Source organism: Mesocricetus auratus, unplaced genomic scaffold (assembly GCF_017639785.1).
Source record: "Mesocricetus auratus isolate SY011 unplaced genomic scaffold, BCM_Maur_2.0 Super-Scaffold_100007, whole genome shotgun sequence".
Classification (NCBI taxonomy): Eukaryota; Metazoa; Chordata; class Mammalia; order Rodentia; family Cricetidae; genus Mesocricetus; species Mesocricetus auratus.
The window spans coordinates 97576732-97589041 of record NW_024429191.1 but is presented as its reverse complement, the minus strand read 5'-3'; the positions used below and the strand labels follow the sequence as shown (position 1 = coordinate 97589041).

The 12310-nt window shown below is 49.6% G+C and overlaps 1 protein-coding gene across 3 annotated transcripts; it reads left to right on the top strand.

The window, feature by feature from the left end:
- The first annotated feature begins 5559 nt into the window (after positions 1 to 5559).
- On the top strand, positions 5560 to 9925 carry LOC110340860 (carbonyl reductase [NADPH] 2). 3 transcript variants are annotated; one of them, XM_040750205.1, is made up of 9 exons: positions 5560 to 5665; positions 7745 to 7817; positions 8320 to 8417; positions 8530 to 8684; positions 8770 to 8812; positions 8914 to 9013; positions 9137 to 9201; positions 9402 to 9519; positions 9612 to 9925. In XM_040750205.1, exons 2-9 carry the CDS (start codon positions 7766 to 7768, stop codon positions 9713 to 9715), a joined length of 735 nt encoding a protein of 244 aa, XP_040606139.1. In that variant the 5' UTR covers positions 5560 to 5665; positions 7745 to 7765; the 3' UTR covers positions 9716 to 9925. The 3 variants fall into 3 exon arrangements, with proteins under 3 accessions (XP_040606139.1, XP_040606138.1, XP_040606140.1); XM_040750204.1 differs by having other exon boundaries at positions 5566 to 5665; positions 7710 to 7817; XM_040750206.1 differs by lacking the exon at positions 5560 to 5665 and adding an exon at positions 7666 to 7671.
- The last annotated feature ends 2385 nt before the right edge of the window (positions 9926 to 12310 follow it).

The following is a 12310-nucleotide window of genomic DNA, read 5'->3' as shown; positions in this document are numbered from 1 at the left end:
TCCAAGCCCCACCCTTTCTATGATGCAAGCAGTTGATTGTGACCAATCTTCCAACTGGTAGCTACTGGACACCCTGGGGAAATGGCCTTTCAGGGATCTGTTATTCCTTACCAGAGTTTCTTTTCCCATTGCCCCAAATAAACACACAGATGCTATATTAATTATAAAACTGTTGGTGGATGGCTAGGGCTTTTCATTGGCTAGCTCTGTCTTAATTTTTAACCCTTTTCTGTTAATCTACGTGCCACGAGGCTGTAGCTTACCCGTAATCCAGCATGGTACTCCTTCAGCAGCATGGAGTCTCTTGCCATCTCCCCCTCTGCCTACCTCTCCCAGAATCCTCCTCGTCTCCCAGGCCCAGTCCTGCCTATCTTCCTGGTAAAGTGGTTTACTTTACCAAGTAGGACACTGTTAAGTTTGAGCCCATGCCTCTGAGCCTATCTCTGCAGCCATTGCCGTGAGCCGTGAACAATGGCTGATGCTCACAGGAAGGCACCATCAGCTCCTGGGTTTTGTGGCTGCACCCCTCGGCTAGCCTCGCTCTCTGGGGAGCATTTCTCCAGGGCGAAGACATCTTTACCCTCCACAGCTCTGGCCTCCCTTCATGTCACCTGCATGGTCTGAAGATTTCTCAACCCAGAGACACATGCTGAGCCCTAATTTCCCCCTACTCCCCTCCATCATCCATTATGTGAGAAAGTGTTCTAAAACAGTTTCCTAAAACATTCCACCCTTCAGGGAAGCTCCTTGAAGAGAAAAGGTAAACAGCTCAAAACAGCTTCAGGAAGTCCCTGAAGCCAACCAGTTTCTCTAGGCCCCTCCCTGCCAGAGTAACCAAAAAAAAAAATATGCCAAGAGTCACTCTCAGGCAAACCCAGCAGCAGAGAAGGCTCTGAAGCCAGACCAGCTGTCCAGGAGGAAGCAAAAATCAGCTGAGCTGCCTAAAAGAGCTAATAAGCAACTGAATCGCTGAGAGAGGACACCCTGCAACGTGTTGAGCTGCCCACAGGCTGTGCAGGGTGCTCCAGGTTCCCAGCTTTTGTGAGCGTTAGCAGAGCTGATCTGGGTGAAAAGGCTTTGGTCTTCGAGTCACCGCTGCTCCTGTAAGTAACCCCTCAACCATTTTCCTGTAAGGAACACCAGTAAAACTCAGGGCTCACTGAATTGGGCTTTGGTGGTGTCTGTACACTGTTTTTTTTTTTTTAACCAGACCGGGTTTCTCTGTGTTGTTTTGGAGACTTTCAGTCCAGCCTGGCCTCGGACTCACAGAGATCTGCCTGCCTTTGCCTCCCAAGTACTGGGAATAAAGGTGTGCACAACACCTCCCGGCTTAAAAAAAATTTAAGTGATGAAATGGAAAGTGGATATTGCTCTTCTATTTTTCAAGAGATTGGTGTATGTGTGTGTGTGCTTGTGTGTGGGGACACATGTCCAGAGGTCAGCTTTGTGTGCTTTCTTCAGGAACTGTTAGCGTTTGTTCTCTTGAAACAGAGTGTTTTTTTTTTCTGTAATCTATGGCTTAAGCCCAAGGGATCCTTCTGTCTCTGCCTACCCAGAGCTGGGATTAAAGGCATGTGCCACCACCTGGTTAACACTCCTGATTTTTTTAAACACAGATTCTGGGAATCAAACTTCAGAACTCATACTTGAAAAGCAATGAACAGATTGGACAGCTCTTGTTAGGTAATTTGAACATAGACACTGGACAGGTGAGCAGACCCCAGCTAAATCTCCAGGCAGAGACCAGTGCCTGCATTCCAAGGCCTTAGAGAAAGATCCCCGCCAGCCCTTTCCCAACAGAGTATGGTGAGCCTTGCTTTTATTGTTTCTTTGAGTTCTTCTGGGATATTCTAAGATTAGATCAATTGGTTTTTGCAGGTAAGCGAGATTTATTTTTATTTCTTGTGTATTTTTATGTTTGCTCTGTGCATCACATTCCTGCAGTGCCAACAGTGGACAGAAGTGGGCACCAGATCCCCTGGCATTGGAGTTGTGAACCACTCTGGGTGCTGGGAAACTTGAAATTTTGTAGGGACCATGCTTGTTTGTTTCTTTGCTTCTCTGTATGGGCTTTTCACACTATTTTGGGCTTAGGTCATTTGTTTTTAGACAGGAAATTTGAAATCCAAAAAGAAAGCAGGCTCGAGCTCCCTTAAGGGACTGGGTGTTCTTAGATCTCTGTATTAATCTAAGAGCCATGGGAAATTCTGAATGTGCTATCATGGTGCCCCCAAGAGAGAACGGCACCTGCTTCGTCCTATTATGAACCCTGTGAACCGCAGGGAGTGCATGGTGAAGCCTTTAGTGAATGTGGACCCCCCCCAATGTCTCAGCCCTGTGGGAATGGCAAAGCCTTCACCTCTGGTCTGATTGGAATGTTGACAGTGTTTGCAGAAAATGTTCACTGTAGCTTTCTGCACCCACACCCTGTTACCACCTTAAGACTGTTCTCCTATAGAGATTAGCTAAGTCTGCCTCCTGGTTCTGCTGTATACACTAACCCCACCTCCCTGGTTCAACTATATGCCATAATCACACTGAGATTCTGCGGGGCTGTGGCTTTTCTATTACAGAGTAAAGACAGCCTGGGCCCGGCTTTTCTGTGTGTCCTTGTATTTGTCATTTCTTCCTCACTGCCCCTAGTCAGGATTCCAGGATCTAAGCCTTGGAAGGACTTAGCAATAAACAAAAACAATGGTTTATCTAAGCATGTACTCCGAATTGGTGTTATTTCCCTGTATCGTGTGCATATTTATCTGTCAGTCTATAAAGGTGGGCTTGATGGAAGCTGCTGGCAGTTGTCTCCTTAGAGATTTAGCTACATGAGGATGTCCTGGACCCTGAAAAGAAGAAACAGTTGCTCTTCCAACCCACTCTGGGTGACTCTAAGTGATTAGGGAATTAGAGGAAGCATTAGGGGTCCAGGGGCCTCATGACAAGCAGTAATCTTGTAAGAGCCACATAAGAAAACTACACCTGTTTCTGGCTTGGCTGCAACTCCAGCAACTTGTCTAGAAGGTGTAGTGTGTGAATGTGCTTAGTTGACCTAGGGAATAGTGTTTGGCATTTTTTATTGGCCCAGGGATAGTGTTTGAGCATGTTTAGTTGACTTAGGGGACAGTGATTGGCATGTTTGGTTGGCCCAGGGGACAGAGTTTGGGCATGTCTAGTTGACCCAGGAGATGTTTGGTATCTCCCAGGCTGCTTTTGATCTACTCTACTCTGGGCAGGTGTTGTGAATACAGAGTGTCAGAAACATAACACACATTTGTGTCTTTCCACAGTGTCAGAATGTATCACATAACAGTAAATTCACAAGTTAGGTTGGTTTGCTACAATGTACAAGTAATTTGATTTTCCTTTGATGGCCTGGCTATTGGCAAGCAAGGTTTATCTTCTTACTTTAGTCTTAGGTAATAATTTGGAGTTTCAGTTTACATGTCACTTTGTGTGTGTGTGTGTGTGTGTGTGTGTGTGTGTTCATTGCACTCAGATATGTAAGTGACCAAATGGCCACAAAATATTTAAAGAAGCTGCAGAGTTCAAAAGTCTTTACTGGAGGCAGAAGATACAGATACAGAGTCTCTGCGTGTGGTTACATTGGAATCAACAGATCCCGCAGGAGAGATGACCCAATGTTAAGGAAACTGGCTGCACTTCCAGAGGACCCAGATTCAGTTCCTAGATCCCACGTGTGTCTCACAACCACTCAACACTTCAGTTCCAGAGGATCTGATGCCATCATGTGACTTCTGATGCAAGCGATCCAATAAATATATGTACAAACAAACCACCCATACATATGAAATATTTGGTTTTTTTATCTTTGTTTTTGTTTTCAAAACAGGGTTTCTCTGTGTAACAGACTGGCTGTCCTGGAACTCTGTATGTAAACCACACTGGCCTCAAACCCACAGAAATCCTCTTACCTCTGCCTCCTGGGTGCTGGGATAAAGGCATGTACCACCAACTCCAGCAAAATAAATATTTTCAAAAGGAGACTTTTTTATTTTTATTTTTTGAGACAAGATCTCTCTATGTAGCCCTGGCTATTATGGATTTCATTATGTAGACCCGACTGGCCTTGAACTCACAGAGATCTGATTGCCTCTGCCTCCTAGGTGCTTGGAGTAAGGTGTACCATCACACAAGGCCTGGCCCTTACATATTGTTTTTTTAAAGATATCTAAGACTTCAGCTTGAAGACCACAGAGGCAAGACATAGGACTGGGTCCAGACTGACAGACAGTAATTTGAATAGACCACAACAAGCAGTGGTCCCTGCTGAACTGAAACCCAGAGACAGTTGAGAGTTTACCATCTGTCATGTCCTACCACAATCTTTGTTTTTAGGACAACAGATGTATTGACAAATATGCACACACACACACACACACACACCCATACTAACAAAAACAGGTTGATTAAGCACACTACAGGGGCAGTAGGTTGTACAATAACCAATAACATCTTCCTATTGGTCCCTTGATACTCATGTACCAAGCTACAGGGAGGGTGGATGGGTCTCTTACTCACCCAGTATTATGTAGGAGGAGTTTTCCTGTCCCTACCACTGGTTCCCAAATACCTGGTAGCCACTTCCCAAATAATTGACCCAGAGGCTTAATATAAATTATAAATACTTGGCCAATAGCTCAGTCTTGTTACTAGCTAGATTGATTTTCCTTTTTTATTAATTTGTTTATTTAAATTAAAAATAATTTAGCGGGGGGGGGGGCCGGGGGCTAGTGAAACTGGTTGGCTTCAGGGACTTCCTGAAGCTGTTTTGAGCTGTTTACCTTTTCTCTTCAAGGAGCTTCCCTGAAGGGTGGAATGTTTTAGGAAACTGTTTTAGAACACTTTCTCACATAATCGATGATGGGGGGAAGTAAGGGGAGATTAGGGCTCAGCATGTGTCTCTGGGTTGAGAAATCTTCAGACCATGCAGGTGACATGAAGGGAGGCCAGAGCTGTGGAGGGTAAAGATGTCTTCGCCCTGGAGAAATGCTCCCCAGAGAGCGAGGCTAGCCGAGGGGTGCAGCCACAAAACCCAGGAGCTGATGGTGCCTTCCTGTGAGCATCAGCCATTGTTCACGGCTCACGGCAATGGCTGCAGAGATAGGCTCAGAGGCATGGGCTCAAACTTAACAGTGTCCTACTTGGTAAAGTAAACCACTTTACCAGGAAGATAGGCAGGACTGGGCCTGGGAGACGAGGAGGATTCTGGGAGAGGTAGGCAGAGGGGGAGATGGCAAGAGACTCCATGCTGCTGAAGGAGTACCATGCTGGATTACGGGTAAGCTACAGCCTCGTGGCACGTAGATTAACAGAAAAGGGTTAAAAATTAAGACAGAGCTAGCCAATGAAAAGCCCTAGCCATCCACCAACAGTTTTATAATTAATATAGCATCTGTGTGTTTATTTGGGGCAATGGGAAAAGAAACTCTGGTAAGGAATAACAGATCCCTGAAAGGCCATTTCCCCAGGGTGTCCAGTAGCTACCAGTTGGAAGATTGGTCACAATCAACTGCTTGCATCATAGAAAGGGTGGGGCTTGGATCTTACTGGGTAGATCAGGTCAGAACTCGGCATTCAGTGTCCCCTGGAGGTTGGCTGTAGGATTCAGGTGGCTTGCTCAGGCTGGGATCAAGGACACAGTGAGCAGGTATGATCTGTCCCTGAGTGAGGAAACTCTACCAAGCAGCAGCAAATCATTAGGTGTCAACCCATGTGTGCCATAAGTATGGGGCTGGGTCCCCAGTCTCCCGCTGTGCCTGTTGTCCCCCCCCCACCGAGATCCAGGACAATCACAGAACACCTTGCTGACCAGTGTGGAAGAATACTTGGTCAAAGAGTATTAATGCTGTCCCCACACTAGTGACCAGTGTGGAAGAATACTTGGTCAAAGAGTATTAATGCTGTCCCCACACTAGTGAGGCTTCCTGAACATTCTTCTCTGAGGGGGTCAGGCACAAATAATGCCAGGGTCCTCCCACGTCTCAGGGCATGTAGGGCACCTGAAATACAGCTCTGTCTCTCAGAGAGTCACACAGTCTCGGTGCCCAGCCTAGTGGAGGAAGGGAAGGCAACAGGCAGGAGTCTGAGCACCCCTGGACCCCGAGTCTGCTGCTGGGGCGGTCTGTGCACCCGAGTCTCCTGCCTGGTGTCGATGCCATGTGACCTGCCATGACTCTCTGGGCTTTCGTTCGATGAACCCTGGCAGACAAGAGAGGAGAACCTCAGCACACACGTAGACAAATTGCCAGAGCCGGCACTGGGATGAATAGTAAATCCTCGGATTCTGCCAAGTGCCCCCGAAGAAACACCTGTCTGCTCTGAGAAGCAGAGACACCAGAGGAACTCAGGGGTCACCACTGAGACAGGAAACCCCAGAATCCATGTTTATGTTTACCAGAGAGCTGCCTCAGAGGCCAGAAGGTGCCTCGGCAGTCACCTAGGGCAGAGTCCCAGGCTGGCAGGGGCAGCAGGTGAGGGGCACCTAGGAGGGACAGGTAAGGAGGACAGCATCATTCTCCCTGGACAGACTGCAGGCACAGTGAGGTCCTTGAGTCTCTGGGCACTTGGGTTCCCTACCCAGGGTCTTGCTCCAAGCAGTCATCTAGGTCACTTGCCCCACTGAGATCAGGTTGATACCCTCATTAATAACAATAAAATAAAAAAGTTATGACATGCGCTTCTGTCCAGACAAGGAAATCCCAAATGCGGAATTTTCACTTCCCCAGGCTAAGGGTGTGGCTCAGTGGTGCATCATTGGCCTAGCACGTTCTGAGGCCCTGGGTTCAAGACTCAGTCCTGCGAGGCTGAAAATGCAAATGCTGTTCCCAGGCTGCCACCTTCTCTCCCACAACACTGCTGTGTCAGATGCTCTCACAGGCACGGGTGCGAGTGAGTGTGTGTGTGTGTGTAAGTGTGTGTGTGCATGTATGTGTACGTTTGTATGCATGTGTGTGCGTGTGTGCGTGAGGTGTGTGTGTGCTTCTGTGTGAGAGTCTGGTATGGGGGTGTGTGTGCATGTGTGTGCAAGTAGTGTGTTTGCACACGTGTGGTATGTGTGAGTGTGTGTGCGTGTGGTATGTGTGAGTGTGTGCATGCCTGTGTGCATTGCGTGTGAGCGTGTGTGCATGTGGAATGTGTTCCTACAAGTATGTGTGTGTACGTGTCTTATGTGTGCGTATGTGTGCATGTGTGGTACGTGTGCAAGCAAGTGTGTGTGTGTGGTATGTGTATGTGTGTGTGAGTGGTATGTGTGCATGTGCCTGTCCATTGTGTGTGTGTGTGCGTGCCTGTGTGTGAGTGTATGCATGCGTGTGTGCCTGTGATATGTGTGTGTGCATGTGGGTTGTGTGTGATGTGTGTGTGCACACTTGTGTGTGCCTGTGTGCACGCACGTGTGTGTGCCTTTGTGTGTGTGAGTGGTATGTGTGCCTGTGTGTTGTATGTGGCCTGTGACTGTGCATTGTGTGTATGTGTCTGTGTGTGCGCACGCCCCTGTGCATGAGTGTATGCATGCGTATGTGCCTGTGGTATATGTGCGTGTGCGTGTGCGTGTGTGTGTGTGTGTGTGTACCTACTCTTTGCCACTGCTGTCAGGTCTTATACACATGTGCACACATTCCTTATCACTGTTTCTTCAAGTCCCACAGGGAGCAGGTCACCCGCCCCAACCCCAACCCTGTCCTACCTTTCAGATCAACCTTAACCTCAGCCCCTCCCCTCGCCACAGGAGGACACTGGTGTCAGCAGCATGAAGCTGAATTTCACTGGTCTCAGGGCTCTGGTGACCGGGGCAGGGAGAGGTGAGTATGAGTAGGAGAGGAAGGGGGACAGTCTTAACAGGGACCCAAGGTGACCTTGGCACAGCTCAGCCCTACAGACCCTGACTCCCACTTCACCCAGGACTCAACTGCTTCTGTCACCCAGCTGGAGCCCCACTGCCCACTAGGACAGAATGCCAGTCTCTCCTCAGCCACCACAGTGGAAAAGGACAAGTTTATCTTGGCTCCAAGACAGCCCCTAGATCCATGCAGGGCAGATGGGTACCAGTCGGTCCCTTTCTCTGGGACCTCATCAGGAGGGTGCTGCCCTCTGGTGCCTCCTTTGGCCTGATTGGAGTGAGTCTGACTTCTTTCTGCCCAGGGATAGTCCCATCTAAGCCTGGCTCATTACCTTCAGTCCAGAACCCTCTCACTGCTGGCTGCAGAGACATGGGGGTAACAGCCTTGATTCCCTCCTGGGACCTAGACCCCAGCTGTGGCCAGGCCTACAGGGCCCTTACCTCACCACATTCCCTCTTTATAGGGATTGGGCGAGGCACTGCGAAAGCCCTGCATGCCTCAGGAGCCAAAGTGGTGGCCGTGTCACTCATCAACGAAGACCTGGTCAGCCTGGCCAAAGAGGTGAGGCCCAGCAGCCCTGCCCTGGCCTGGGATTGCTCCCCACCCGCAGGGGTGCATCAGAAGCTGGCTGAGACAATGCCTCACTCAGGACACCAAACAATGTCTCTCACAGTGTCCGGGCATAGAGCCTGTGTGTGTGGACCTGGGTGACTGGGAGGCCACAGAGAAGGCACTGGGCCGTATTGGCCCCGTGGACCTGCTGGTGAACAATGCGGCGGTGGCGCTAGTGCAGCCTTTCATACAGTCTACCAAGGAGGTCTTTGACAGGTGGGCACCTGGGGGGAGTGGGGGCAGGCTGGGGAGGGTTGCTGAAGACCGGTGGTGCAGGGAGCCATTGTTCCTCTCCTGCCAGGTCCTTCAATGTGAATGTGCGCTCTGTGCTGCAAGTGTCCCAGGTGAGGCGCTTAGGAGCTCTGTGCCCGGGCAGGAGGAACACCTGGGCAGGATGGGATGGCACAGGGCACAGTGAGCTATACCCCTAACTCTGGGCTTCCAGATGGTAGCCAAGGGCATGATTAACCGTGGAGTGGCAGGATCCATTGTCAACATCTCCAGCATGGTGGCCTATGTCACCTTCCCTGGTCTGGCCACGTACAGTGAGTGCACCCTTTCATTGTGGGAGCAGGAGCAGGAGGAGGAGGAGGAGGAGGTTCTGGGTGGGACTCCCAGAAGGAGGACTGAATAATTAGGGGGTCCTCAGCACTCCCCACCTCCCACAGGCTCCACCAAGGGTGCTATAACCATGCTGACCAAAGCCATGGCCATGGAGCTGGGACCATACAAGGTAGGCATAGGGGCCTGGGCCCACACCTGAGGGACAGATGACCTGGGGCACCTGGGGCAGGGCTGGAGGTTGAGGGTGAGGATGGGGTGAGGCTTTGGGCGTGCTCTGAGCTTGTCCTGTGGCCAGTCCTGAGCTGTGTGTGCGGGGCGAGTTTATTGGCTGTGCCGCCCACCTGCTGTGGCTTCTGGGGGGCGGGGCAGATCCGGGTGAACTCTGTAAACCCTACCGTGGTGCTGACTGACATGGGCAAGAAAGTCTCTGCAGACCCGGAATTTGCCAAGAAGCTCAAGGAGCGCCACCCACTGAGGAAGTTCGCAGGTCAGCTGGGGATGTGGGTGGGGGAATCGGCGAGGGGCAGCAGCAGCAGCCGGGCGGGAGGCAGAAGCCCTGACTGCTCTGTCCTCCTGCAGAGGTGGAGGACGTGGTCAACAGCATCCTCTTCCTGCTCAGCGACAGCAGCGCCTCTACCAGCGGCTCTGGCATCCTGGTGGACGCTGGTTACCTGGCCTCCTAGACGGCCCAGGTGCAGGGGACTCCTGGAGACTTCCCTGGCCTCACCCTTACATCAAGACCCCGCCTTCAACCCAACCCAATAATTTTGTTCGAATCCTGTAGAGCCCCACCCCACACACATCCATCCCCAACTTTAGACTCCGGGATCCCGCCATTCCATACCAGCTATGCTGAGATAATTTGATTAAATAAGTATCCCAAACCACGAAAAGTCACAGCTGGTGCCATTTTACAAGGCCGTGTGTGGATTATCACACCGCACTGTCGTCTGCAGGACGCCCTGATATCCCGATAGAGTCTGCTGCTGTCCCTTGTCTGCCCCTTACCTATGCCTGTCCCAGTGACCAATGCCCTGTGGGCTGGAAGCCCCAGGTCTGTCTGTGGTGTCCCTGCCTGATCTGGGATTGGGATCAAGGACAGTTGGCCTTTTATTTATTTTTTTAAAGGGAGGGTATAGTCAAACAAGAGCTCCTTCTGCCAGGGTTACTGGCTGGGTGGAAGAGGGTGTGACAGAAGCAGCAGTTTAGCACATGGGTGCACTTTCTCACAGTGCACTGGATACCAAGAGTAGAATCTGCCTATTTAACCCTTGTAATGCGAGTTAGAGTCCTTAGAGGGGAAGGAGCCTCAACTGAGTTAATGCGTCCCTAAGAAGTAGCTGTAGGGCATTTTCTAAATTAGTGATCCATACGGGAAGGGGCAACCCATTTCGAGTGGTGCCATCCCTGGGCTGGTGTTCCTGTATTGTATAAGAAAGCCGGGTGTTGGTGGTGCACGCCTTTAATCCCAGCACTTGGGAGGCAGAGGCAGGCGGATCTCTGTGACTTCGAGGCCAGCCTGGTCTACAAGAGCTAGTTCTGGGACAGCCTGCAAAGCCACAGAGAAACCCTGTCTCGAAAAACCAAAAAGAAGAAAAAAAAAAAAAAAGCAAACTGAAGCTGGGCCCTGGGCGTTTAATCCTACCACTCAGGTGGATTTCTGAAATTGAGGCCAGCGTGGTCTAAAGAGCAAATTCCAGGACAGCCAGGGCAGCACAGAGAAACCTTGTCTTGAAACAAACACACAACAAAAGAAAAGTAAAGAAACACCCTAACCAAAGCAACTTGTGGAGGAAAGGGTTTATTTCACCCCCTCCCTCTCTACAATCGGCTTCTAGGAGTTTGGCTCAGTGCTCAGCTGTGAATCTCTGCTTCTATTCCATCAGCTACTGGATGAAGGCTCTAGGATGGCATTCTTTTTGAGACAGGGTTTCTCTATTGTTTTGGAGGCTGTCCTGGAACTCACTCTGTAGACCAGGCTGGTCTGGAACTCACAGAGATCCGCCTGCCTCTGCCTCTCAAGTGCTGGGATTAAAGACGTGTACCACCAATGCCCTGGCTTCTATGATGGCATTTATGGAAATCATCAATCTCCTTATAGGGGAAGGACATTTAAGGTAGCCTGTCCATTATTGCTTAGATTCTTAGTTGGGGTCATCCTTGTGGATTCCTGTGAATTTTCCTAGTTCCAGGTTTCTCGTTCAGCCCATAACAGCTCCATCTTTTAAGGTATCTCTTTTCTTGCTCTACATCTCTGTTCTTCCCCCCAACTCTGCCTTTCTGATCCCTCATGTTCTCTCTCTCCCCTCCCCCTTCTCCCCTTCTCTTTTGCCTACCTCCTTCCCCTCTCCCTCCCATGCTCCCAATTATCTCAGGTGGTCTTTGTCCCCTTCCTCTTCTTGGGGGAGGTCCATGTCTGTCTCCCTTAGGTTCCTCCTTGTTTCCTAGCTTTTATGGGGTTGTGGATGGTAGGCTGGTTATCCTTTGCTCTGTGTCTAATATCCACTTAAGAGTGAATACAAACCATGTTTGTCTTTCTGTGTCTGGGTTACCTCTTTAGGATGGAATACTGACAGAAAGGGAACCTGCATAAGACTGAACTAGGCCCCCTGAACATGGGTGTCAGTTGGGGGGCCTTGGGCAGTCTATGGGCCCTGTGGCAGTAGAACCAGTATTTATCCCTAGAGGATAAACTAACTCTTTGGAGACCATTCCCTATGGAGGGATACTCTCTCAGCCTAGATACAGTGGGGGAGGGCTTCGGTCCTGCTCCAAATGATGCTCCATAGGAGATGTCACCGTCTCTGAGGACTGGATGGGGTGTGGGATGGGGAGATGATGGGAGGATCGGGAGGACAGGAGGGAGAGTGACCCGTGATTGGTTTGTAAACTAAAATTATTTTTAATTTAAATAAACAAATTAATAAAAAAGGAAAAACAAACTAGCTATTAACAAGCCTGACCTATTGGCCAAGCATTTAATATTTATATTAAGCCTCTGGGTCAATTATTTGGCTACCAGGTATTTGGGAACCAGTGGTAGGAACAGGAAAACTTCTCCTACATAATACTGGGTGAGTAAGAGACCCATCCACCCTCCCTGTATCTGACTAGCTTGGTACATGAGTATCAAGGGACAAATTGGAAGATGTTATTGTACAACCTACTGCCCCTTTACTGTATTTAATAAACCTGTTTTTGTTAGTATGTGTGTGTGTGTGTGTGCATATTTGTCAATACATCTGTTGTCCTAAAAACAGCTTCAGAAAGTCCCTCAA

Excerpts from the sequence above, each read along its gene's own strand:
- LOC110340860 (XM_040750205.1), top strand. The coding sequence starts at position 7,766 with ATGAAGCTGAATTTCACTGGTCTCAGGGCTCTGGTGACCGGGGCAGGG. Across the intron at positions 7,818-8,319 it reads GGTGACCGGGGCAGGGAGAG|GGATTGGGCGAGGCACTGCG; the intron begins GTGAGTATGAGT and ends CCCTCTTTATAG. Across the intron at positions 9,202-9,401 it reads TGGAGCTGGGACCATACAAG|ATCCGGGTGAACTCTGTAAA; the intron begins GTAGGCATAGGG and ends GGGGCGGGGCAG.